The 27,522-nt window shown below is 30.6% G+C and overlaps 2 protein-coding genes and 1 pseudogene across 5 annotated transcripts; 1 reads left to right on the plus strand and 2 right to left on the minus strand.

Moving 5' to 3' along the window:
- Nucleotides 1-1,844: 1,844 nt before the first annotated feature.
- Nucleotides 1,845-3,919, plus strand: LOC133669021 (uncharacterized mitochondrial protein AtMg00810-like; annotated as a pseudogene).
- Nucleotides 3,920-4,679: 760 nt separating this feature from the next.
- On the minus strand, nucleotides 4,680-7,068 carry LOC133669540 (dynamin-related protein 4C-like). Its single transcript, XM_062089727.1, has one exon. The coding sequence runs from the start codon at nucleotides 6,997-6,999 to the stop codon at nucleotides 4,966-4,968; it is 2,034 nt and encodes a 677-aa protein (XP_061945711.1). The 5' UTR covers nucleotides 7,000-7,068; the 3' UTR covers nucleotides 4,680-4,965.
- A 4,778-nt stretch (nucleotides 7,069-11,846) lies between these two features.
- Nucleotides 11,847-16,539, minus strand: LOC133669395 (serine carboxypeptidase-like 17). Of its 4 annotated transcripts, none has more exons than XM_062089515.1 (14): nucleotides 16,346-16,539; nucleotides 16,091-16,236; nucleotides 15,882-15,958; nucleotides 15,669-15,791; nucleotides 15,481-15,583; nucleotides 13,973-14,010; nucleotides 13,664-13,765; nucleotides 13,502-13,588; nucleotides 13,254-13,409; nucleotides 12,693-12,764; nucleotides 12,494-12,612; nucleotides 12,278-12,391; nucleotides 12,088-12,133; nucleotides 11,847-11,988 (listed from the first exon to the last, which is right to left on the minus strand). In XM_062089515.1, exons 1-14 carry the CDS (start codon nucleotides 16,468-16,470, stop codon nucleotides 11,905-11,907), a joined length of 1,392 nt encoding a protein of 463 aa, XP_061945499.1. In that variant the 5' UTR covers nucleotides 16,471-16,539; the 3' UTR covers nucleotides 11,847-11,904. The 4 variants fall into 4 exon arrangements, with proteins under 4 accessions (XP_061945499.1, XP_061945498.1, XP_061945497.1 ...); XM_062089514.1 differs by having other exon boundaries at nucleotides 13,970-14,010; XM_062089513.1 differs by having other exon boundaries at nucleotides 13,973-14,043.
- Nucleotides 16,540-27,522: the final 10,983 nt, after the last annotated feature.

Below are 27,522 nucleotides of genomic sequence, written 5' to 3' on the forward strand. Positions count from 1 at the left end.
ATGAATGTTGTTGTAGGATTTTTTTTATATGAGATCAATTTTTAGTTGATTTATTTATAGGATTTTAAAATTTTTTCATATGAATTTTTGTAGTTGAATTTTTTTTTCATGTTATTTATTTGTTGCAAATTTGTTTGAGTATATTTTCTTCTTCTTTTTTTCCAAGCATTTTGAGTATTATAGAGTGTTGATTTATATTAATTTAATTATTGTATAGTTTTGTAAAATATATTTTTTTAAAATTAATATTTTTAAATAATTACCGAAGGAATTACATACGGTATTTTACCGAGAGAAATATCAACGGAATAAAACGAATAATTTTTGTTTTGCGTGCTTTTTCTATTGATAAATCCATTGGTAATAATTTTTTTTATTACCAACAGACTTACCGACGGATAAAAAATTACCGATGAAAGAGTCACCGATAGAGCATTTTTATTGGTGATTTTATTGGTAAATTAATTAATAATAAAATAATAATGCAAATACCAATAAAAAAATTCGATTATGATAATGTAATAAATAACAAGGTCTAAAATTATGTTGTATCATGTGGCTTCGATCAACATCTTAAATGACTTCTTTAAGAAAACCTCGAATGCCTTAATGCGAAACTTCCACTAAAGGAAAAAAACTGCCTGATAAACATTCGGAGCCACCAATAAATCTTCTGAAGTTTTTGAAATTTTTATTTTATTTTAGACCTTTTATGAACAGTCAATTGGCCCCTTTCATTAAACTTTTGGATTCGCCATTGTCTGTTGAAAGTCTATGCAGAAGAAGCAACCACTCCTTTACGGGTTTGCAATTACTTTCACCAAAATTGATTCTATTTAGTAGTTGAGGACTTGTTATTTTATGGACCTAATAGACTCATATTTGATAAGTTACGTCGAGTTCAGACCCTTTTCTTCACCTCAAATAAAGTGAGATTTATATTAAAAAATAATATAAATTATATTTTGAAATTTTATTTTACACATTAAGTTTTTTTAGTTAAATTGATTTTTTGATATAGTATTAAAATCTTGATAATGAAACGATTACGAGTTTGAATTTCATCATTTTTATTTATTTAATAAAAATTAAGCACAATATAGTATAAGTCTATTCATATTTCAAATTTAAAAGATTTTCACTTATTATAAAGTTGAATTGATATTTTGTTAACACTTTATACCTTCACTTTTACTGGTTTACAAATTTTACTACTCTACACACATACTTAGAAATGAATTTGATCAAAATTACAATCATGCAATGGTGGGTGTGTGGAGTTATCTGATATGTTGGAGTGGATGAAGCAGAGGATGTGCAATTCTTCTACTACTTCATCAGGTCCCAGAGGCATCCTAAAGAGGACCCGTTTTGCCTTGACTAGCTGGTGGCCCCGGCTGCTCTTCATTTATTTGTTAAAAACTATTTTCAGTTAACAAAATTCTATAAAATATTCTACAAAAAATATATTCATTTATAATATCATTTTAATATTTAACTATTAATTTATTATCACCATACTATCATTATCTTTTTCAGTATTATTTTACTATCATCACCTTTATCATTATAATCATTATCATCAGAGCTATTTTATTACTACAATACATCATCATCATTATATTTTATATATTATTATTTATCTAATATCAAAAAAAAAATTCCATGTAAAATAAATATTTTATTTATAAAATATTTTATATTTGTAAAATATTTAACACAAACAAACGCGTTACGGGGCATCTCTAATTTTAAAACTTGTTATTATTTACAAAGATTTGACATGCATGATCATAGACATTGTTAGATTAGAGAATGTCAAACATACTTTGTCCTCGTGTAAAATGCCCAGCAGCGTTGAAGAAGCCTTGACAGATCCACACTGGGCTAAAGCTATAAAAGAAGAACCGGAGGCTTTACAGACAAATAAAACATGGGCACCGGTGGAACTACCTAAGGGAAAGAAGACAGTGGGGTGCAAGTGGATTTTCTCCATTAAATACAAAGCGGATGGGTCTATCAATTGACACAAGGCAAGATTTGTGATAAAGGGGTATACACAAATATATGGAATAAATTATCAAGAAACTTTCTCGTCCATAGCCAAACTAAATACTGTTAGAGTCTTGCTATCTCTTGTAGTAAATTTAGATTGGCCATTGCACCAACTGGACGTAAAAAATGCCTTCCTCCATGGTAATCTTGAGGAGGAGGTTTATATGGACATTCCTCCAGGATGCTCGTCTTCCTCATAGGCACGAGTGACATATAAGTTACAACGAGCATTGTATTGATTAAAACAGTCACCTCGTGCATGGTTTGGTCGGTTTAGTTCGGCTACGAGAAAATATGGGTTTCAACAAAACAATTCAGATCATACACTCTTCCTAAACACATCGACTGGGAAAGGTGACAGCTCTAATAGTCTATATAGACGACATGATTGTTACAGGAGATGTTGCAGAAGAAATATCCAAACTCCAAGAACAATTGTCAACCGAATTTGAAATGAAGGACTTAGGAGGGCTCAAGTATTTCCTTGGGATTGAAGTAGTCAAAGTCAAGACAAGGCATATTCCTTTCTCAAAGGAAATATGTACTAGACTTGCTAACAGAAGTAAGGTTACTGAAATGTAAACCAGCTGATACTCCTATTGTTCAAAATCATAAATTTGGAGAATATACAGATCAAGTGCCAGCAGATAAAGAGAGGTATCAACGGTTAGTGGGTAAGCTTATCTATTTATCCCATACCCGCCCAGATAGTGCTTACGATGTAAGTGTAGTGAGTCAATTCATGCACTGTCCTAGTGAAAACCGTATGGATGCTGTAATTCGGATTCTACGTCACTTAAAGTCCTCTCCTGGAAAGGGACTTATGTTCTCACAAAATAATCAGGTGAATGTTGATGGATACACGGATGCTGACTGAGCATGAAATGTTTCTGATAGGAAGTCCACATCAGGCTACTTTACATTCGTAGGAGGCAACCTTGCTACATGGAGAAGCAAGAAGCAAAAAGGAGTGGCATTATCCAGCTCTGAAGCTGAATTTCGAGGAATGGCTAAGGGTCTTTGTGAGCTTCTTGGGCTTAGAAGGTTGCTCACGGAGATTGGCTTTGCTCCTAGCTCTGAAATGAATTTATTTTGTGATAACAAGGCAGCCATTGACATCTCCTACGTTTCTATCCAGCATGATCGCACTAAACACGTTGAGATGGATCAATATTTTATTAAACATAACCTGGATAAAAAAATTATTTGGTTCCTATTCGTCAAATCAGAAGACCAGTTGACGGATATACTCATGAAGATAGTATTTACTAAAATCTTCTACAACTCACTTGATAAGTTGAATATAAAAAATATATATGCACCAACTTAAGAGAAAATATTGACGTGAGCTGTCAAAATACAGAAACTACGGAAAAAATAGGACGCTGTTACGTAAAGAAAATCCCATACGTTAAGGGAAACCTTAATTTCCGCAGTAAAGATTATATTGATTAGGAAAACTAAAATCCTTCTCTATATAAAACCTAAGGGTACTCTGTTCTGAAGGTTAAGACGTGAATAGAGAAAACAATAAAGAAAGACTTCTAAAGTTAACAGTTACAAGGGCTGTTTTGTCAGTTTATGAGAAAAGGAAGATCGTGAACATTTAATGGAGGGGAAGAGTATATAGATGTCAGCTCAAGAAAACAAAAAGCGTAGTGGGTGTTAATTTATTTCACGTCACTCAAATCTAAATGACAAGTGTTGAATTATTTGCATTTTTTAATTAAAATAATATTATCCAATTTAATATATTGTAAGTAAAACATGCATGAACTAACGTGTTGTTTCCTTCTTCGTCATAGAAGGTGCTCCTCCTGAAGAACATGATCCAAAGGAAGAATGTGTTCCAACAGAAAGATGAATTTCTCTCAAATTTGTTTTGACTTTGTTAAGATGTAGGTAAAGGGGAGCTCTTTTATGTTAGTTAGCTGGTGCAGCTTTTGACATAGTCTAATATATGTTCTGAAAGATTTGTATTAAATACCTTTTAGAATTGAAGCTTCATGTCACAGAGTTTGCTTACTTTTTCTTTCTAACTTCAAATGTGGTATGCGTTTGAGCAATGCTGTGTGCTGATACAACAACTATTTCCGCTCATTTGATTTACCATTAATATGCTAATTTCATTGTCTGGTGAATCATTATTGACTGTGAGAAAAAAGCATACAACTGGATTACACTTTGTGACACAATAAGCAGTCTAATATAGGAAAATGGTCTTTTACTGATAATTTTCCCCTCAAAACATGTCTCTTCTGGTCTATTTCCGCTTCCCGCTTCACCATCTTGTTGCTTAACAATTACTTGAACTATGTTTTTGGGCCTTTTCTTCAGTTGTTATGTTTTGCTGTCCATATGGTCGTTTTAGTTTTTGGGCCTTAACAAGTATTTATAGTGCCAGAGGTCTATCAATACATGAGCATATCTAGTTTTAGTTTTAGAAAATAAAACACCGCCAAATATAAACACGACACTTCAACTCCTAGATTCTGTTCTATTTGGATTTTTCTTACAAAATAAGCAGACAATCTTTTCAAGGAAAAAAACGCAACACAGAAGAAACAAAGAACAAGGCAACCTGGCAAATTACAGTAGATGGAAATACTAAAGTTGGAAATATGGAAAACAGAACATAGAAGGGTATGGGATTAAACATTTGAAGGGCTTGCGCATGGAAACTATCGGATGAGATAGCAAAATATGCAGCACAAAAGAAATCCAATTTTGCAGACTCAGTTACCCAAATCACCTCACAAAGTTCACCATCACACACTGTAATACATTCATAGTATCTTAGCTTAATTAGCAAACCAGAAGCTCATAGTAGATAACAAACACCATAATAGAACTAATCTATTAACTAAAAGAAACAAGAAAAGCATTACAAGCTCCATAATCTGTTAAGCGCTAGTGATCACCACATTCAATTTTGTCTCTGATATTTGCCAGCACCTCTTTAGACTCCCTCAACAACTTGATACTTGTGTTCAGCCTCTCACGCTTGCTAGCAACAGATGGAGGTTCCTCTAACATTCTTTCTATTGCAACACCACCACCAGTACCCAACAACGCATTAACAATCTCCTTTTCCATCTCCTTGTTCACCAAGTTTCGGATGCTGAGCCGGACATGCAGAGCCATATTGTCAACCAACCTCATCAAGACAATCTTCCAGTAAGCAATCAGCCTCATCTTCAAGTCAAAAGCTTGAAGAAGAACATGCTTATGACCCCTAAGATGTTCCACTACAACCTCTCTCGAGCCATCAATCGTCACCTTGGAAAATCCAAATTTCGTCATGTTGTCAATGACTGCACGCTGCTGTGCCATGAGCTCGTTCCACTCCTTCATATATTCTGGGTTACATGTGTAATCCGTTCCCTTCTCCATCTGAACGATCTCTGTTACCCAATCAATGGACCGGTCTTTCATTTTAGATACAAGTTTATGGGCTACTCGTCTGATAAATAACTGAAGTTGGAGATAGTTCTCCGAGTGACGATCCAAAACTGAAATGACCACACCTTCAATGTAAGTCCACACTTTTTCAACAAACCCTATTGGTAGTTCTGATATTTCTTCAAACTTTGGCTGCAGGATGGTAAGGATGGCAGTGTGAGGAATTAGGATATTGGGCAATGCAATCCCTTTTCTTTCCTCCAAAACCTCAATCTCATTTATCATAAAATTCTTTGTATGGTCAGAGCACTTATGAAGTTCAGTTGAGAATTGATTGAGCATTTCAACCAATCTAGCAGTGCAGTGCATTTCTTTTTCATCTGGGTATTCATCAATTTCCGCTCTTACAAGGATTTTCCTCAAAGACTCCTTGGAAGATCCAATAATGCCTGTTAAAGCTGCCATGACCTCAGCAACTGACAACAACCTCCTGGGCATCCTATTCAGCTCTGAAATACTCGCTTTCAACTTCTCATCAATCTTTCTGACGATATCAGGCAAACACTTGGCAATAATATTGGCCTGAATTCGCACCAGTTTTTGAGCCAAAACTTGAATACCCACTGTAGATTTATCAATCTTGGACAAAAGTTGATGTGTAGCAAACAGTGCAGCTTCTTCCTTCCTTGCATCCTCATAAGACTCGTTACCAATACGGTTTCTAACACACACATAACCAAGGCCTATATTCACATCATTTCTAGTGACCTTCTCAAGTAACCCTTCAGGTGATTTATCAACCTTTGTAACCACAGCAAGAGTCCTCTCACCGTTCTTGTCGACTTTCTTTGACATCATTATGGATTCGCATGTGGAAAAATCAACGCTCGCAGACAAAACATTAAGGATAACACTCTCATCAGGACTTATATACTTCATTATAATATTTGCTATCTGCTCATAGATATCTCGAGGTTGACCATGAACAGGAACTCTTGTGATTCCAGGGAGATCAACAAGAGTAAGATCAGGAACACCATTCTTTTTCACTACAAGAGTTAATTCAGTGTTAGATATGCCCTTACCGTTTCCTGCAATCTCATCAGTGGCAAGATTGATAGCATCAGCAACGTGGGCTTCATCAGTAGGCACTGTTTTGTCATTGAACTGCAAGAAAATCTCTGGTACAAGAGATGGGTGATGTTTAAGCCTCATAATGAGAGGCACTCTAGTGCAAATTCCATCGCCACGAGGAAGATTGATACAAGCCAACGATTCAAGAACACTGGATTTGCCTGAAGATTGATCGCCAACAACAACAATGGTTGGAAGTTGTATGCCTTCTTTCACTACCTGGAGTTGCCTCAGCCGGTCCACTGCATCAAGGAGAGGTGTGATACGGTCGTTGTAATATGAAACAATTGGTACGTGATCATGAAAAATAGCCTCATGTTCAACATGAAGTTCTACTTCTGTATTTACTGATGCATCTTCATATTTTTCAACTCCTTTCCTTTTTGAAGAAGGCTTGCCTCCACTCATTTTCTCTAGAAAAGATCAAACAGGGATAGAAGAAGAGAGAGATTTTTATATGGAAAGAGTTTGAAGATTGGTATGGTCTTGGAAAGAAAAGGATGGAAGGGAAGATATATTTTATAGTAGAGGAGGTTTTCATTTAACTGAAAAATTAAGATAATTAATTGCAAAATTACGATATAGAGATTTTCAATATAGCTCTCAAATTAATATATTTATCAATTAGGTCCCTAAAGGAGAAGCATTTTCCATTCTTCCATTAGTGGAAACACTTCGTTTGATTAATGTAAAACGACAGATTTCCTCCAACAAAAGAAAAGTATAAAAAATGAAGATAAAAAAAATAACCTCCAACAGAAGAAAAGTATATAAAAAAAAGACCAAAAAAATAACATCCAACAAAAGAAAAGTATTAAAAAAGAAAAATATAAAAAAAAGACCAAATAAATTACCTCCAACAAAAGAAAAGATACAAAAAATGACCCAAAAAAAGTATATCGAATAACCTCCAACAAAAGAAAAGTATATACAAAAAAGGACTAAAGAAAAGATACAAAAAAAGAATTAAATCTTTTATGTAGATAATCTTATAAGAGCACATCTCTCGTATTAGTATGGTACTGAATTCAAAGGAATTAATTTATTTAAGTCTCTTATATACTATCTTCTTAGTTCAATCTAAAAGAACCAAGAAAATGAATTCATATCTCATTAACTATAAGAATTACCCTTAAGATAGAAATATTTAAAAGAGCTAAAAAAAATCAATTAAGTGAACTTGAGACCAAATCAATTTGAACTTAAAAATCAAATTAATCGAATATTATTAAATTAAGAAAAAGAAGATTGATAAAAACTTAAGATAGATATATGTGTTTGGGGAAAAATAAAAATTGCTAGTAATATATGTTTACGTACTATGTTTGGTTCATCCTTGGGAATTCATAAAGAGTTTAAAGAAATTTGCAATTTTCAAAATATCTAAAATTAAAATATTAATATTTGCTTTTTTTAAAAAAAGTATATACATAGAAATACATGTTACTAGTATTGAAAAATGAAATATTGAAATAGACCCAAATAAGGAATTCATTTTTTGGTATAGAAAACTAACTTTTTGATTAAAAAAATAACATAAAAAGTTAACATTAAAGATGCATGCATGAAATCATAGAACTACAATATCTATTAGTAAAAATATTAAGGGTATATATGTCCAATCAATATTAGTGTTAGTATTATATGGTCCTGAAAAATTACTCACATTCCCAAGCCCTTGGATTGTAATTCCCATCATTTTAGAATGTGTTTCCAAGGAATTGTCTTTATAAATAAAGTAATACTCCATTTATTTTTTAAAAAAAAGTCATAAAAAAGAAAATTTTAAACTTTTAGTTCAAATCCAATAATTTCTAATCTAGAGAACAAGAAAACTAGTTTTAAAAATTTTAGTAGGTTTGAAAAATAATTTGATGAGGTTCTTCATATATATTTTTTTGCAAGTTTTTCAAACAAAGAAAATTAAAATAATAAATAATAAAATATTTTTATCTTATATACAAACACTTTTTAGGGATGTAAAATATTAATTTTTAATAAAAAAAAAGTCATATTTAGTTATCAATATTGTTTTATGCACAAATACTTTTTATCGAAGTAAAATATTACTTTGTAGAGGAAGGTTCCACTAAATAGTAAATCTAGAGGAGCATGTCATATATTCTAAAAGATGTAAAATTGATCTATTAGATTTGTCTAAGGGACAGGTAATATAATTAAAGTTTTAAAAAATATAACAACACAAGAAAATATTGATTAGAAACTAAATAATACAACACATATGAATGAGGATGACCAAAATCTAGGTGATAGAAAAAAAGAGTAGAAAGGACACGATAATTAACTATGCTGAAAACAATGATAGCCTTGAAAGTACAATTCTTAAGAAGATAAAAATAATCATAGAATTCAAAAGATATATTATTATTATTGATAGCAAATTGACGTATAGAAAGCAAGGATTTTTCTTAGCTTCACACTTGCAATAAAATTAAGGTAAGATTTTTCTTTTATTTTTGTGTTTTTTTTATTATATTTGTTTTTTATTTTATTTTTAATTGTTTTTGTTTCTAATAATTGTATAAATATTATTGTAGGATTTTTTTTCATATGAGATTAATTTTTAGTTGATTTATTTATAGGATTTTTAAATTTTTTTCATATGAATTTTTGTACTTGAATTTATTTTTTCATGTTATTTATTTGTTACAAATTTATTTGAGTTTATTTTCTCTTTTTTTTTTAAGTATTTTGAGTATTATAGAGTGTTGATTTATATTAATTTAATTATTTTATAGTTTTGTCAAATAGATTTTTAAAAAAATATTTATAAATAATTAACGAAGGAATTACATACGGTATTTTGCCGTGGGAAATACCGATGGAATGAAACGGATAATTTTTATTTTGCATACTTTTTCCATAAGTAAATCTATTGATAATAACGAAATGAAGTAATTACTACAGAATTGATCATGGCCTGGTTAGGGAATCATGGAGCGGCCTAGGTGAGCTAAAACTATTTTTGTTGATAAATTCTTGACTAAATAGTGAAGTGTGAAATTCAATAAAAGATATTGATTTTGCTAGAGTTATAATTAAGAGCAGCTGCAAGGTCTTTGAACTCTATATCAGAAGGAGGTTATGATGCTTTCATAAGGTTTCTAATATAATTCAATATTCATAGCTAAACACGGAGAGATGTCAATGCAAATGCTAGAGTGGTTCAAACATCATAGGATGCATGTAGTGCAAACTATTATTAGGGATAATATATACATCGGTACGTTGAGAGGGAGACAATTAGAGGTCTCATGAGTAGTTAGTCATGTTGCCCTCATATGGTATAGGCTTGATTGACTACTGTATACAAATTTAAATAAGCTATGGATTTACTAAACTTGTTCTTCTCAAAAGATTTAGTTGTTTCTTGTATGTTTTTGAATGAAAACGGCGAACATGTTGAAGGCTACAAGTACCGTGGGTTAGTGGTGGAGTTAATGCCATTAGGGTTGTAAGAGGGTAGCCATGAGTAAATACAATATTAATAATATAACACTACTAGAAAATTGATAAATACAAACGAAAATATCGAGGGAATATTTTCATGGGTAAATTTCAGATAAATTTTACCGATGAATATATTTCATCCGTATATACTGAGGGAATTACAATAGGAAAAAAATAATTAAAAAAAAGCAAAAAAAAGATGACATGTCATTTTTTACCAATGAAATTACCGACAGAATAAATTCCATTCGTAAATCTATCAGGAAAACCGTCGGTAAATTGTGAATACTGTTCATCTTGTCAATTACAAAGGAAATCACCGACGAAAAATTCCTTCGGTATTTTACAGAGTACTCTAGAACTATTCACTTCTCAATTGCAATGTTAATTATTGTTCTTTACAGACAAAATCACCGTCGGATTGAAAAGTCGTTGGCGTTATTTGGTGGTTTTCTGAAAAATTAAAATTAAATTACAATTTTAAATTAAATATTAAAGACAAAATCACCGATGGATTGAAAATCGTTAGTAATATTTGGCAGTTTCTTAAAAAAATTTATTAAATTAAATATTACAGACGGAATCACCGATGAAATGATTAAAAATATTAATATTTAATTATCTATCAGTAAATCCGTCAATAAAAAGTTCCAATAAAAAGCCTATAATCCCTAATTTCACAATAGACTCGTCTCCTTTCTTCTTCTTCTTCTTCTTCCCCATATGTAAAACACATCAATATCCATTTCTTTTTATTATCTTCTCTCCTAAACTACTTCTCTTCTCCTCCATACTCAGGTATGTCTTCTTCTCCTCTCTTTTTTTCTTCTCAGTTTTTTTTTTAATTAGTATACTTTACAAATTTGTTTTTCCTTTTCTTTTCTTAGCTTCACTTGCAATTACATTAAGGTAAGATTTTTATTTTTTCTTCTTTTTTGTGTTTTTTTTCATTATATTTGTTTTTTTATTTTATTTTTAATTGTTTTTGTTCCTCATAATTATATGAATGTTGTTGTAGGAATTATTTTTTTTCATATGAAATCAATTTTTAGTTGATTTATTTATAGGATTTTTAACTTTTTTTCATATGAATTTTTGTACTTGAATTTATTTTTTCATGTTATTTATTTGTTGCAAATTTGTTTGAGCTTATTTTCTTCTTCTTTTTCCAAGCATTTTGAGTTATAGAGTGTTGATTTATATTAATTTAATTATTTTATAGTTTTGTAAAATATATTTTTTAAAAATATATTTTTAAATAATTACAAATGAAATTATATAAGGTATTTTGCCGAGAGAAATACTGACGGAATGAAACGGATAATTTTTGTTTTGCGTGCTTTTTCCGTCGATAAATTCATCGGCAATAATATCTCATCTTATAAAATTAAATATTTTAATTTACACATATTTCTTGATATTTTTTATTTATTAACACACGTAATTTTCAATTTATTTGACTTTGAAAAAAAAATCTAATGAGCAGTGAAGCACAAATCGATATCTAGTTCTAAAAGCAAAATAAGCATTTATTGCTGCAAATTTTTTGATCAGGAACAAAAATACAAACTTCTCTCTTTTTACGAAGGGTAGATTTGCTAAGTATTATATAGCTCATTAGCAATAAACTTGACAATAATTAATTGTGGCTAATTTCCATTGATAGTAGCAGAACTAAAATGATGCACTGTGCTTAATTTCTTTTTTTGGACTTGGGAGTATTAGCATTCGGATAGAATACCCGTCGTAGTATATAAACTAGTTCCCCCCCCCCCCCCCCCCCCCCCGATGCAATGGCCAGTGACCTTTTCCCATGACTGCGCTTCCAGTAGCAGCCTAGTTTTACAACGGTTCTTGAAGTATCCACCGTTTAAACATGGCAAAACATTCTGCAGGCTTGTGTTCGGGAGCAGTGTGCCCACCAGCCTACATATTAGCCAAACAATGAAGTCCAAAATATGCGCTAGAAATTGAGTGTTAGAATCATCTGTGCAAGAAAAAATGGAGAAATTCTGAATTTCTTACCATCACAGTCGCAAACGTCAACTGACTAGAGTAAGTCCTCGTGTATCTGCGCGCACATGCTCAAGTCAAACATCCAGATCACTCATTTTCTTCATTTAATAGGCTCTTTCAACAGGCAGATTAAGAGCTAGAGAAGAGTCACAGAATGCCAGCAAATTGATCAAAACGAATATTCATTTGAAGAACATACCCTGCAACTTGACCTTGAAAGTGCCATGGATGCCAGTCATCAACAATAGAGTAGTTTAAAGATCTTATCCATGCTTGAGTTCCCAAGAATGGTATCACCATGTCATGATCGCCACTGTTCAACACAAGGAGAGACTATATCAACCATAGGATTAAGGAAAAGAATTACTCTCAAAACCAATTAATTAACATGTGAGATATGAAAAAAAAAAACAACCTGTAGATCAATCTGTGGTGACCCTTTATCCCAAGGTCTGTATGATACTTGATGCTGCTCTTAATTTCTTCAGTATAAGGTAATTTATAATTGCATCGTTGCCACTCCCCTATACTTCCCTGCATCAAAATAGGGTTGCATTATTCTCTCAATGATTTCTTGCTAGTTAAAATTCTTACTACTACTCTCAATCCCATACCTCTCGCACATGGAGTGCTTGGCGGACATTATCGTTGTTGGCCCAATATGTACCAAGGAGTTGTACATAAGTCTGTAGGCATGAAGGATGATTTTCAAAATGAAGCGAGGACGAGAAAAGAAATTCGCATAAACTCATCAAAAAGAACATCTGTTAGTTATGTGTGTTCTCCTTGTTCTTGATCTGTCAGTATTTCATACCATAATTGTTGGCACGTGATAATTTGTTATTGTATAATTAATTGTCTCCTCTTAATATTAGGCAGATTGTTAGCAGAAACAACTTCCTAAATTAGCCTACTTCTGTTCCTTTTTAAACTAGTTTCCCAGATAGTGTAGGAACTCTTGTATATATATGAATCCTTGTTGTACAGAAGAACATAAGAAAGTTTTTAATATTTCTACAACAATGTTGTGATGGTGTGACCTACGTATTTTATATAGTAGTAACTGGTGAAATGTGTAGCTTTAAAGATTATTGTGTCTTGTCTTGGCAATTTCTTAATTTCATTGCATCTATCTCTGTGTATTGCACATTAGAAGGAAGAAGAAGGGACTTTACGCGGCATCCGATTTTTGGAAGATCAGCTTCGAAATGGAGGAATTCTTGAGAGTTCTCATCGAGACATCTTCTTTTGCCCAATACATTTATCTGGTGTGGGGGAACACGAGGACACTTGCGTTCCAAAATATGTGAATCTTCAATATCTGAAATGCACTGAGAAAGCGAATGGCTCTATTTGCATTAGCAATGAGTTCCGGGGAAAAACATGAAGGGGATTTCGCAGGATATAAGTTATGGATGAGTACCTTATCAAAAGCCTCTACATTTTTCAAACACTCTGCATTGCTCGGTTTTATCGTTTGATATTCTTCTGCACAACTTTTCATCAGTGACTGAAACAATTTGTGACACTTGTTAGACATAATTTCAAGCCAGTAAGCAAGGCTCTATGACACCAAGTGAATCACCTCATAGAGTTCATCAGAAATAAGTCCCATTCCATGAGCAAATGGAATCCTTGAGTTAAAATCAAAAGTAGGATCAGTAATAGGGTTCCCAAGTATGTATCCCTGCAACCGTACAAATTAGCGACCACTTCCATCAGCAAATCTTAGATGTAAGCATGCAATGTATATTCTTGTTTCCTCCTCTTCTTCTTTTTTTAATAAATTTAGTCCAGTAATTTTGCTACAAAATAGGCAATTTTTTTATAGCGCAATCAATGACAATCTTTTTGTATGAACAAGAAAGAGAATAATGGAATAAATAATCACAACCTTGAGATTTATTTGCGGTTTGATACCATCACTGTTCCCTGCAACCATTGAACAGCTTGCTTCAAGATAATCTCATGCGAGACAAGAAAAAGGAAAAAAGCAATTAAATGTCATATGTGACATAAATTAACTGTTATAAAAAAATCTGGGAGGAGGAAAGGAACCATGCATGGTGGAAACACAACTCATTCATTTAGTATGTTACTTAATAAGTTACTAACAGCAACAGAAGGTGAGAAATTCTTGAATGTAGGAAGAACGTCTTTTACTGTACTTGAATACGTGCCTACATGTTTCTAATCTTAAGCAGAGACTAAGGATACATTTGGCAACGTGGTGCATTGCATTGAAAGCATCATTTTGATGCTTTCAATGCGGTCCACTGCGTTGCAGAACGAGCTATAAAACACTTCTTGTATAGAGTTCTAAGTGACTCTTTAGGGACTTATTAAATTTAAGTTCATGTACTAACACATATGTTGACTCCTACAAACTGCATGCATTCATGAGCTCCTTGTAGATAAGAACTTTGGATGATGATGATGATTATTAGTGAGATGAAGCACCAAAATGGACAGAAGCTGCATGAAAAAGTCCTGCAGAAGAAAGAAAGAAAGAAAAAATGAATGCTACCAAAACTCCATTCGCGCAGATTAGTTGAGGACTCCCACAAATATATCTTGTTGAAGCTGATGGCTTCTTGATATGATTGCCATCACCATTTCAAGTGCTCAATTCAACAGATCAAAGAAGAAAACTATGCAGTAGCAAGCTTCAGCATAACAAAGTAATCAAGAGATCTCGCAAACCACCGCCCTGATGAAAGCGAGAAACAGACACCATCCACACTATATGATAGAAGGATAAGAGACTAATAGACAGCCCATCACAGTCAGATCAGCAACTTCACGAACCTGGATACTCCTTTTGCAAACCAATAGCTCTAAAGCTTGAGAACAGCAAGTTTTGCATAAATAGAGAAAATCCAACTTATGATTCCCTTTCAGCCTCTTAGAGCCAGCCCTCTTCTAGTTCTACCTTCCCCCAACCACACTACTGGAATTCCACTAAATCAAATTGATCATAGATTAGAAGAAAAATGCACTCAATCTCAAGAACGAATTAGAAAAGCCTAGAAGTAATATAAGGATTCTATCTCCCTGTATCAACTCCTTACAATTTCTCTATATCATTTTCTCCAAGTTATCTTTCACTAAACCCTAGCACTAAAGCCTGCTATGATTCTTTCCACTCTCCAAACACCATCTACCCCCATAACTTGAGTATGCCATTCCACAGGATGGGATACAGAGCAATCACTTTCTGCAACACAGTAAGAAAGGATGTCTCTGTTTCGGTTCTGAATGCCTCCACCAGAGACATAGTTTTCTCAATAATTTCTAACAATTACGTCTTTTCAAAAAGCTTAGAACACAATTAAATATAGGAAACAAAATGCAAGCAGACCCTGTCATTTCGATAACATAATGATCAATTTGTTATTATACCATTAGAAATCTTTTGAACTACAGCTGGAACGATAATGCCAGAGTAGGAGTCACCAGCAATGTAGACTGGATTTGAGAGGAATTCTTGATGATCCATTAGCCACTATATAACAAAATCAAGAAAAGAATAATTAAAATAAATTCACAGGTTCTTCCTATCAACCGTAAAACGGACCAGAAAGTTGTACCTTTCGAAGAAATTGCTCAGCTTGCGAGACTTGTTTGGAATCGCTTCTCAGAAGAGCAAGTGGGGTTCTTCCATAAGAGAATCCAGTGCCAACAGGCAAATCTAAAAATATTACGCTGGAAACCTGAAATTTAATAACAAGCGCAGCCATATATAAGAATAATGATGTAAAGAATGCACAGCAATTCCTGCTCTATACAAAAGGCAGTGTCACCTGTGTCCATGAGTATGGATTCAAAACCCATGTAGGTAAGCTCCCATTGTATTCCTTTTCCTCAAAATTTATTGGACCTACGCATATAAAACATCAGAAATTCATGAAACTTCAATGTCTGGATAAACTCCATATATATAGTTATAGTGATTGTCCGTTTCAGTTACAGTACTATATGAAATTGAGTGAGCTGATGTCTCTTCTCTTACCGATTTCAAAAGCAAGACCAGTGAAGGAAGAGCAGCCAGGGCCACCAGTTAGCCAAAGCAAGAGAGGGTCCTCTTTTGGATTCCTCTGGGACTTGATGAAGTAGTAGAAGAGCTGCACATCCTCTGCTTCATCCACTCCAACATATCTGATAACTCCACACACTCACCAACACATGAACGTAATTTTGATCAAAATTTATGTGTATTTTTTTATGTATGTGTGTGCAGTAGTAAATGAAAATGTCAGAAGCTCACCCTGTTTCAAGGTGGAAGGGAAGCCGCCCCTGAAACCCGGGAAGAAATTTGACAATGTAGTGGGCGGCAGCAAGATGTAAGCAAACCTGTAATAACAAAAGAAAGGGAAGGCACTGTTTCGCCATTGGCTTTGATGCCGATAATACTTTCCCGTGGTATCCAAAATTCAAGCATACAGCTAGCTCACAGTGAAGAGTCAATCATAAAGCGGTAATGAATATTTTATTTATTTAGAAATGTATTAAAATATTTATTATTTTTTAAAATTTATTTTTAATATTAATGTATTAAAACAATTTAAAAACATTAAAGATATTAATTTTAAAAAAATTAAACTCTTAAAAACTATTTTTAAAACATAAAAATAAATACCAACTTTGACTTTGGATACAGTACTTTTCTGTGGATCAGAATTTTGAAATGACTGTTTAATGGCTTAAGACTTTCTGAGTATATTTACATTTCTCGAGGTAGTGCAATTTCTAAATTTAAAATTATCTAAGAGTTAGTTGATTTATTTTCAATTTTAGTTTTTATTTTTTTATTTAAATATATTTAAATCCAAGTTTTATTATTATTTTTTAAGGTTTTCTTTATATTTTACATATAAAATTAATTAGAAAACGTAAATACCTTTATTTTTAATAACATAACTAAGAAATTTTATATTTTAAAACTAAAACTTAGTATATTATAATTTTAATTATCCTTCTGCAGATTTTTGTTTTAATTAAAAATAAAAACAAAGAAGAGATTTTAATTTTACTAGTTTTTGTTTAAACAAGGAAGAAACGATATTTAAGCTACTAGGTTTTTATATAATTTAAACCAGAATATTTGGATAGAGAAATATAATTATGATATTAAATATTAAATTTATTTATTCTATCTCTAAAATTTAAAATATATAAAAATTTAAAAATAATCAATTAGGTAGAAGATTTTTAAAGTTTAGGGTATTAAATTCATTTCATTAATTATATATATATATATATATATATATATATGAGATTTTGAAAGAAAAAATAACAACAGAACTTGAATTTAAATATAAAAACAATCTTAAAATAAAAATAAAAAATAAATAAACTTGATTCTCAAATAAGTCTAAATTTGGATTCGATACCAATAAAGGTAAGCTACCACTGTATCCCTATACCACAAATTTTATTGGACCTATGCATATAAAATACAAGAAACTAGTGAAATTTTGGTGAAGTTATTTTCAAATTAGCACAGCACCCAAATTTACAATGTTACTGTAATCTAACTAGGGCAACAAGAAAAAGTTTTCCTTGGTCGTGCTAGTTTCACAGTCACAACATTATTTATGTTATTATCACTAGGTATTAAATATATTTTTTAATTTTATTAACATGAATGTTCAGGATAGTTTCCGTGCATCTTGACTAATCTACAGATCTTAAAATTAACAACCATGTAAACTTTCAGTAGCTCTGAGGAGATCACTAGAACATCAAATATTATTTTTATTTGTTATGGTAGTGGGACTGCTGTAACAAATATTTTTTTTATTTGTAATTACAATTCTTTTATGATAGAGCACAAAAAAAAAAAACTCTATTAGTTTGGGTCTAGCTAGAACGGCTTCACCCACACTAACTCACCATACAGTCCAATGAGCTACTCATTATATTTTTTAGCCTCGACCTAGTACTCTGCCTCAAACATTTATCTTAATATATTTTTTTTGAGTTCCAAAAACTTAAAATGGACACCCACCACTACCAACAGATACACATTTGCACACTTACAAAGCCATCCATTTTATGTTCGTAGTGCACACAAATCCTTCAGGTAGAACAAGAGTATCAACCTCTCTTGACACAATGAAGCACCATAACTAATGACGAGCACCAACCTCTTTTCTAATAACACAACGAGCATAACTATCAATAACTCACTTACAACTCCACACACCCACGAGTTACTTGCAACTACAATCTCCACAAGGTAAGCTGATGTGATTAAGGTCTATAAATACTTTTAATTACCAGGTAAAATAGAGATGTCATTCTAGTTCATTCAATAACCACACTCCAATTTATTCGATCACACACACTCTATATGATCTTTATTCCATTTCTCTTTTCTCCTCCCATATTTATTGACTTATGCATAAAAAGTCCTCTTATTCTGATAGAAAACTTGTTTTAGAAACCCAACCTAGAGACAAAGCCTACATTTAAGTCCTCATACTTTAGCTCAACATGTAGCCATTGAAAACTCAATCCAATCCTTAAGTTTTCCTGACTTTATTAATGGTGTCAACTATGAGAACTTGAACAAAATCTAATTCATTCTCATTTCACAGCTATCACTAAAAATTATTTCCAAACTTATGAATTAGAAGCTTGAGGACATAAGAGAGTAACTACACCCCCCCCCCCCCCCAAATCCCACCCCCAAATCCCACCATAAGTACTCTAGGCACTTAGCTCCCTTGAGGACATAAGAGAGTAACTACACCCCCCCCCCAAATCCCACCCCCAAATCCCACCATAAGTACTCTAGGCACTTAGCTCCATTGCATACACCTTTGAAAGTATAAAGCCAACTTTAATTCCTTGAAAGAATAGAGTAGAATAATGTACAAGAAAGTAGGCACGAGAATACTAGTACTTTAACTTTTTGAAATAGTCGCTTCCACTATGAAGAGCATTCCTTAATGTCATCACTCATTTTTTTACCTCATTTTCAATATATTTTTAAAAGATTGAAAAAAATACAAAAAATATTAAATTCTCAAAAAATACATTTTTGACGCGATTTGGCTAATTTCTGGTTATTTCATAATTTTCAACCATTTTTATTTTTTTTCATATTTACAATTTCTTAAAAAAATTTAAAAGAAAAAAGAAAAATCAATCAAACAAGAAGACATTTTTTTAGTGATTAAAATGTAATTGAAAAAATAAAAACTAGTTTAGTCTAAAAATAATCATTACAAAAAGAAAATGAGAGGGAAAACAATGTTGTTTTAAAAGAGAGGGGACTTTTAGAAAAGATTGGAAGCTAGAATAAGAAGGAGAAAGTTTGTAGAGAATTCATGATAATAAAATTGGAAGATTTTAGTGATTAGGCGTGAAAAGAATATTTAGGTTATATAAATAGGTGGCTAGTCTCTCTAACTCACAATAACAACCCCAAACATAAAAAAGGAGCCCATACTCAATTAGATAAAAATTTCCCACTAAACACTCTTTAAGAAATAAACAATAATAATAATAATAATAAAGAACAAAAGTTGGCTTTCTTTCCTTGAAAAACAAGCCAAAATTGTCCTTACATAGTCCCTCATACTATTCAACACACACACACACAAAAGTACAAAACAAAAAGAGAAATATGTTTCTCTCTCTTAAAAACACATATAAAAGCTTACATTCTCTTATAATATCTCATAAGATATCAAAATACAAATCAAACGCACACCATAATAGTTTATTCATCAAACTAATCAAGAGAAGGAAGAAGAAAAACAAAAAAGAGGGTATAAAGAGAAAGGTTCTAAACTTCAAGCTAGTTAATCTCTCATCTCTAGTAAAGGTGAACTATATCGTTAGTATCAATAAAGAGAAAAAGTTGGTGTATCATGCAACCTTTTCATTCGCTCCAAAACCTTATCACCATGTGGAAAACAAGCTAATAGCTTTAGTGGTCTTATCTCGCGTAAGACAGACACATCATCTCTGTCATCATCGTCATCATCTAATTTTAATAGCTCTAATGACCTCACATTCCATCATTGAAGGGTGATTTTTCAAGTTCTTAAACCTTAAAAGTTAAGCTTATTCTCTGAATTATGTTTGTATTTTAAATTGAACTTTAAGCTTTAATTTACGAACTACATGTTTAGTTACATGATTTATTTGAACAAGTGATTTGAAAGTGGATTGTGAGCCTATTTTTTGGATTGTGTTTGTATTTTTAATTGAACATTAATTTTGATTCGTGGATTATATGTTTGGCTATATGATTTGTTTGAACAAGTTAGAGATTTGAATGTGGTTTGTGAATTTGACAGGCCTTATATTGATTTTAGATAGTTATTAGATTAAGTGGTTTAGTTGTTAATGATAACCTTTTGGTTTGTGTGATTTAATTTGGATGAGGACATTCAATTTGAATATGATTTGTTATGCTTCATTTAGTCTTTAGTGTTTAAGGGAGTATGACATTATATTGAAAAAGGATGTGATAATTGCTAATGGTTCATTGAGAAAATTGCAAGTTAATGGTTGAATTCATGATTTTAAAGCTAGAAATTGAGAAATGTGAAGCATTGTTGATTACATTGAAATTTGTTAATGTTGTTTGGTTGTGATTATGTTAATATGATTTTGATACGATGATATATTATATTGATTTTGGATTTGTTATTGTAAGCATTGTGTGAAAGAATTAGAATAATAAATGAGCATTATTGATTTGATTGAGATTTTGTTACTAGATTTTTAAATCTTTTAGTATGTGAGTTTGATTGTTTGATCCAATAATGGTGGATAAGTTTGTAAGTTTAAATTTTGAAATTGAATTGTGATTTTGAAAATACAAGGTGAATGATGTATGTATTTTTTTTTTAAATACAATTAATGATAAGATTGAAATTTGCTAGTTTTGATTAAGTTGGTTATGTGATTATTGACATGAAAGAAGTGTGGTTTAATTTTAAAGTTTTTTGGTTTGTGGGATGGATATTAAAAAATGGTTTAATCTAACTATAAATTTAAATTTGAAAATATTGAGTAATTGTAAAAATATGATGTTGAACTCTAAGGACTAATTATCTTTCAAAAAAAAATTAGAATAAAAAAACCATTACAAAAATAATAATTGTTTATCAACCTAAGATGGTATGCTCTAACATTATGCCATGCTTTTTTTGGATGTTGATTAATAAATAATAAGATTAATAAAATAAAAAATGATCCTAGTGTTAATTGTTTCTATTAATTGTTAACTGACCTGATATAATATAGTATAATATTTGACCTCGTCCTTTGGATGTTCATTTCCAGATAATATGATCAATGAATTAATTGACCTAGGATGGAATGATTTAATATCATACTCTATTCTTCAGATATTGATAAATTAATAATATAATCAATTAATACATGATCTTTGGACATGAGTTAATAAAATTTTTGATCACCATATAATCTTTTCATTTCACAATTTCAAAATCAATTTGATATTCTCATTATTTATTAAGTTGCTAAATATGGAATGGTTCAAAAGCAAGCTCTATTTTTTGGACGTTACTTAATAGATAATATGAATCTTTCAAACCATAATAAGTCTCATATATAGGAGTTTCTATCATGTACTAAATAATCTAGGATGAAATTGTCTAATATTAGACTATGTTCTTTGGATGTTATTAAGTATGTAGTCATGGGATCATGATGAAAGGTGTTAAATATAATTTATGATATTAAATATTAAATTTATTTATTCTATCTTTAAAATTTAAAATATATAAAAATTTAAAAATAATCAATTAGGTAGAAGATTTTTAAAGTTTAGGGTATTAAATTCATTTCATTAATTATATATATATATATATATATATGAGATTTTGAAGGAAAAAATAACAACAGAACTTGAATTTAAATATAAAAAAAATCTTAAAATAAAAATTAAAAATAAATAAACTTGATTCTCAAATAAGTCTAAATTTGGATTCGATACCAATAAAGGTAAGCTACCACTGTATCCCTATACCACAAATTTTATTGGACCTATGCATATAAAATACAAGAAACTAGTGAAATTTTGGTGAAGTTATTTTCAAATTAGCACAGCACCCAAATTTACAATATTACTGTAATCTAAGTAGGGCAACAAGAAAAAGTTTTCCTTGGTTGTGCTAGTTTCACAATCACAACATTATTTATGTTATTATAACTAGATATTAAATATTTTTTTATTTTATTAACATGAATGTCCAGGATAATTTATGTGCATCTTAACTAATTTATGAATCCTAATATTAACAATCATGTAAACTTTTAGTAGCTCTGAAGAAATCACTAAAACATCAAAAATTATTTTTATTTGTTATGGTAGTGGGACTGCTGTAACAATTATTTTTTTTATTTATAATTACAATTCTTTTATGATAGAACACAAAAAAAAAACTCTATTAGTTTGGGTCTAGCTAGAACGGCTTCACCCACACTAACTCACCATACAGTCCAATGAGCTACTCATTATATTTTTTAGCCTCGACCTAGTACTCTACCTTGAACATTTATCTTAATATATATTTTTTGAGTTTCAAAAACTTAAAATGGACACCCACTACTACCAATTGATGCACATTTCAACACCTACAAAGCCATCCATTTATGTTCGTAGTGCACACAAATCCTCCAGGTAGAACAAGAGTATCAACCTCTCTTGACACAATGAAGCACCATAACTAATGACGAGCACCAATCTCTTCTCTAATGACACAACAAGCATAACTATCAATAACTCACTTACAACTCCACACACTCATGAGTTACTTGCAACTACAATCGCCACAAGGTAAGCTGATGTGATTAAGGTTTATAAATACTTTCAATTACCAGGTAAAATAGAGATGTCCTTTTAGTTCATTCAATAATCACACTCCAAGTTATTCAATCACACACACTCCATATGATCTTTATTCCATTTCTCTTTTCTATATGTTCTTTATCCTCCCATATTTATTGACTTATGCATCAAAAGTCCTCTTATTTTGATAAAAAACTTGTTTTAGAAACCCAACCTAGAGACAAAGCCTACATTTAAGTCCTCATACTTTAGCTCAACATGTAGCCATTGAAAACTCAATCCAATCCTTAATTTTTCCTGACTTCATTAATGGTGTCGACTATGAGAACTTGAACAAAATCTAATTCATTCTTATTTTACAACTATCACTAAAAATTATTTCCAGACTTATAAATTAGAAGTACTCTAGGCACTTAGCTCCATTGCATACACCTTTGAAAGTATAAAGACAACTTTAATTCCTTGAAAGAATAGAGTAGAATAATGTACAAGAAAGTAGGCACGAGAATACTCGTACTTTAACTTTTCGAAATAGCTGTTTTCACTATGAAGAGCATTCCTTAATGTCATCACTCATTTTTTTACCTCATTTTCAATATATTTTTAAAAGATTGAAAAAAAATAAAAAAATATTAAATTCTCAAAAAATACATTTTTGACGCGATTTGGCTAATTTCTGGTTATTTCATAATTTTCAACTATTTTTCTTTTTTTTTCATATTTAAAACTTCTTAGAAAAAATTAAAAAGAAAAAAGAAAAAAGAAAAATGAACCAAACAAGAAGACATTTTTTTAGTGATTAAAATGTAATTGAAAAAATAAGAACTAGTTTAGTATAAAAATAATCATTACAAAAAGAAAATGAGAGGGAACATAATGTTGTTTTAAAAGAGAGGGGACTTTTAGAAAAGATTGGAAGCTAGAATAAGAAGGAGAAAGTTTGTAGAGAATTTATGATAATAAGATTGAAAGATTTTAGAGATTAGGTGTGAAAAGAATATTTTAGGTGATATAAATAGGTGGCTAGTCTCTCTAACTCAAAATAACAACCCCAAACATAAAAAAGGAGCCCATACTCAATTAGATAAAAATTTTCCACTAAACACTCTTTAAGAAATAAACAATAAAAATAAAAAAAGAACAAAAGTTGGCTTTCTCTCCCTGAAAAACAAGCCAAAATTATCCTTATACTTTCCCTCCTACTATTCAACACACACACACACACACAAAGTAAAAAAAAGAGAGAAATATGTTTCTCTCTCTTAAAAACACATATAAAAGCTTACATTCTCTTATAATATCTCATAAGATATCAAAATACAAATCAAACGCACACCATAATAGTTTATTCATCAAACTAATCAAGAGAAGGAAGAAGAAAAACAAAAAAGAAGGTATAAAGAGAAAGGTTCTAAACTTCAAGCTAGTTAATCTCTCATCTCTAGTAACGGTGAACTATATCGTTAGTATCAATAAAGAGAAAAAGTTGGTGTATCATGCAACCTTTTCATTCGCTCCAAAACTTTATCACCATGTGGAAAAACAAGCTAATAGCTCTAGTGGTTTTATCTCGCGTAAGACAGACACATCATCTCTGTCATCATCGACTTTTAATAGCTCTAATGACCACACATTCCATCATTGAAGGGTGATTTTTCAAGTTCTTAAACCTTAAAAGTTGAGCTTATTCTTTTAATTATGTTTGTATTTTAAATTGAACTTTAAGCTTTAATTTACGAATTATATGTTTAGTTATATGATTTGTTTGAATAAGTGATTTGAAAGTGGATTGTGAGCCTATTTTTTGGATTGTGTTTGTATTTTTAATTGAACATTAAAATTTGATTTGTGAATTATATGTTTGGCTATATGATTTGTTTGAACAAGTTAAAGGTTTAAATGTGATTTGTGGATTTGACAGGCCTTATATTGATTTTAGATAGTTATTAGATTAAGTGGTTTAATTGTTAATGATAACCTTTTGATTTGTGTGATTTAATTTGGATGAGGATATTCAATTTGAATATGATTTGTTATGCTTCATTTAGTTTTTAGTGTTTAAGGAAGTATGACATTATATTGAAAAATGATGTGATAATTGCTAATGGTTCATTGAGAAAATTGCAAGTTAATGGTTGAATTCATGATTTTAAAGCTAGAAATTGAGAAATGTGAAGCATTGTTGATTACATTAAAATTTGTTAATGTTGTTTGGTTGTTATTATGTTAATATGATTTTGATATCATGATACATTAGATTGATTTTGGATTTGTTATTGTAAGCATTGTGTAAAAGAATTTGAATAATAAATGGGTGTTATTGATTTGATTGAGATTTTATTACTAGATTTTTAAATCTTTTAGTATGTGAGTTTGATTGTTTGATCCAATAACGGTGGTGGATAATTGTAAGTTTAAAATTTGAAATTGAATTGTGATATTAAAAATACAATTAATGATAAGATTGAAATTTGTTAGTTTTGATTAAATTGGTTATGTGATTATTGACATAAAAAAAATGCAGTTTAATTTTAAAGTTTTTTTGGTTTCTGGGACGGATATTAAGAGTTTTTTTATAGTAATAATTTCATTATTTTAAAGCAATAAGAGTTTTTTAGTAATTAAATTAAATATAATAACAAACATATAAATAATTTAATAATTTAATTACATCGATCAATAGAAAAATGAGTGCCAAGTCGTATTAAAATATATGTCATTTGGATAATTTAGTAACAATATATTTAATTGGATAATATTATTTTAATTAAAAAAATGCAAGTAATTCAACACTTGTCGAGTGACGTACGTGAAATAAATCAACACCCACCACGCTTTTTGTTTTCCTGAGCTGATATCTATCGACTCTTCCTCTCCATTAAATGTTCACGATCATAAACTGACAAAACAGCCCTTGTAAACATCACGATGTTACAAGCCATCACCACTCATAAATCAACACCACAATATTATTGCACAAATGCAGATGAACACTCCCAAGATCTGAGCTTCACAACTCCAGCAAACGGATCAAGAAGATTCATCCGAGTGCCAACAGCACCTCCACCTTGCCCATATATAACAATGGAAACGAGTAGAAAACGATTCCATGTCCTAGAAACTCTTAAGAGCCCGTTTGGCTACGTGTTAGAAGTTGCGTTTTTTTAAAAACACAGGAAGCAAACGTTTAGTTAACAAAAAAAGCTGTTTATTTTGCATGTTTCCACAGCCAAAATCGCGTGCGAAACACAGTAAAATGAAAAGCATAAAAATACTGCTTTTGAAAATTCAACCATGATTGTATCATGCCACCTCCACTGTTCACTGAACAGTGGAGGCATGTGTCCACTGTTGAGTGAGCACAGAGGCATACTCCACTGTTCAGTGAACAGTGGAGTATGTGAACAGTGCGAGAATTGCACTATTCACGTGAAATTCTTTTTTTTTTTTTTTTTTCAGTGTGTTAATTTTTTTAATATTTTTTTTAAAAAAACTAGTATAAAGTAAATTAAATTTACTCGCACTGTAATATCAATTTTATACCTGATAATATTTTATCTACGCTCAAAAAATTATGAAAACTGTAGTTCTTATCAGATTTTACATCATGAAATTCTTTTTCTTTTTTCAGTGTGTTAATTTTTTTAATATTTTTTTAAAAAAACTAGTATAAAGTAAATTAAATTTACTCGCACTGTAATATCAATTTTATACCTGATAATATTTTATCTACGCTCAAAAAATTATGAAAACTGTAGTTCTTATCGGATGAATTTTGTATGTAATGAAATTATAAATAGTTTAATGGAATAATAAAAAATATTTTTTATTTCATGATGTAATAGGAGTAATTAATTCTACAATATTTAAATTTAAAACCATTAATATTAATATATATTTTAAAATTATTTTATAAACTCAATTTCAAAAGCATTCTTAACCAAATACATTAAACTATTTTTTCTTCAACTTCAATTTCAAACACAATTTTAACCAAACACCTATTTTTTCAAACCAATCTCAACTAAAAGTATTTTTTATAAAATAATTTTTTTCAAATCACAACTACAACAGCTACCGCAATACCAAACATACTCTTAGAACTTCAACTACAAGCAAGAAAGATCGGTGTCCTTTTATTAAACGAAATGGACAAGATATCTTATTTTGAAGCAAATAAAAAATAAAATTATATAATATTTTTTTTAAAAAATATTTTTAAATATCACACGCACAAATAAAATCATCATAAATAAACAAATTTATGCTTTTTTAGACAGAAACTTTCTCAATTTCAAAGTATAATAATATTTTGATGCATTTAACATTAAGTATTTTTTTTTTCAAAGTTTCATACATATTTTGCATATAAGACTACTAAAATGAATTTAATACCCTCGATTTCAAAAATCCTCATTCTCATTTATTTTTAATTTTTTATATGTTTCATTTTAGATTTTAAAAATAAAATAAATAAATTTAATATTTAATATCATAATTATAATTCTTCATCGAAATATTTTGGTTTTAAATTAAAACAAAACTGGGAGGTCGAATACCCCCCCGGCTCGGCTAATTAATGTCTTCTTTGTTATTTTTTAATT

The sequence above is a fragment of the Populus nigra genome, chromosome 12 (assembly GCF_951802175.1).
Source record: "Populus nigra chromosome 12, ddPopNigr1.1, whole genome shotgun sequence".
NCBI lineage: Eukaryota > Viridiplantae > Streptophyta > Magnoliopsida > Malpighiales > Salicaceae > Populus > Populus nigra.

Bases quoted from the DNA above. Each gene is read 5' to 3' on its own strand.
- LOC133669395 (XM_062089512.1), bottom strand. From the start codon at position 16,470: ATGGCGAAACAGTGCCTTCCCTTTCTTTTGTTATTACAGGTTTGCTTA. The intron at 15,792-15,881 runs GTGACACTGCCT...ATTAAATTTCAG, and splicing joins ATCCATACTCATGGACACAG to GTTTCCAGCGTAATATTTTT. The intron at 12,134-12,277 runs GTATGTTCTTCA...ATGTGCGCGCAG, and splicing joins TTTCAAGGTCAAGTTGCAGG to ATACACGAGGACTTACTCTA.
- LOC133669540 (XM_062089727.1), bottom strand. From the start codon at position 6,999: ATGAGTGGAGGCAAGCCTTCTTCAAAAAGGAAAGGAGTTGAAAAATAT.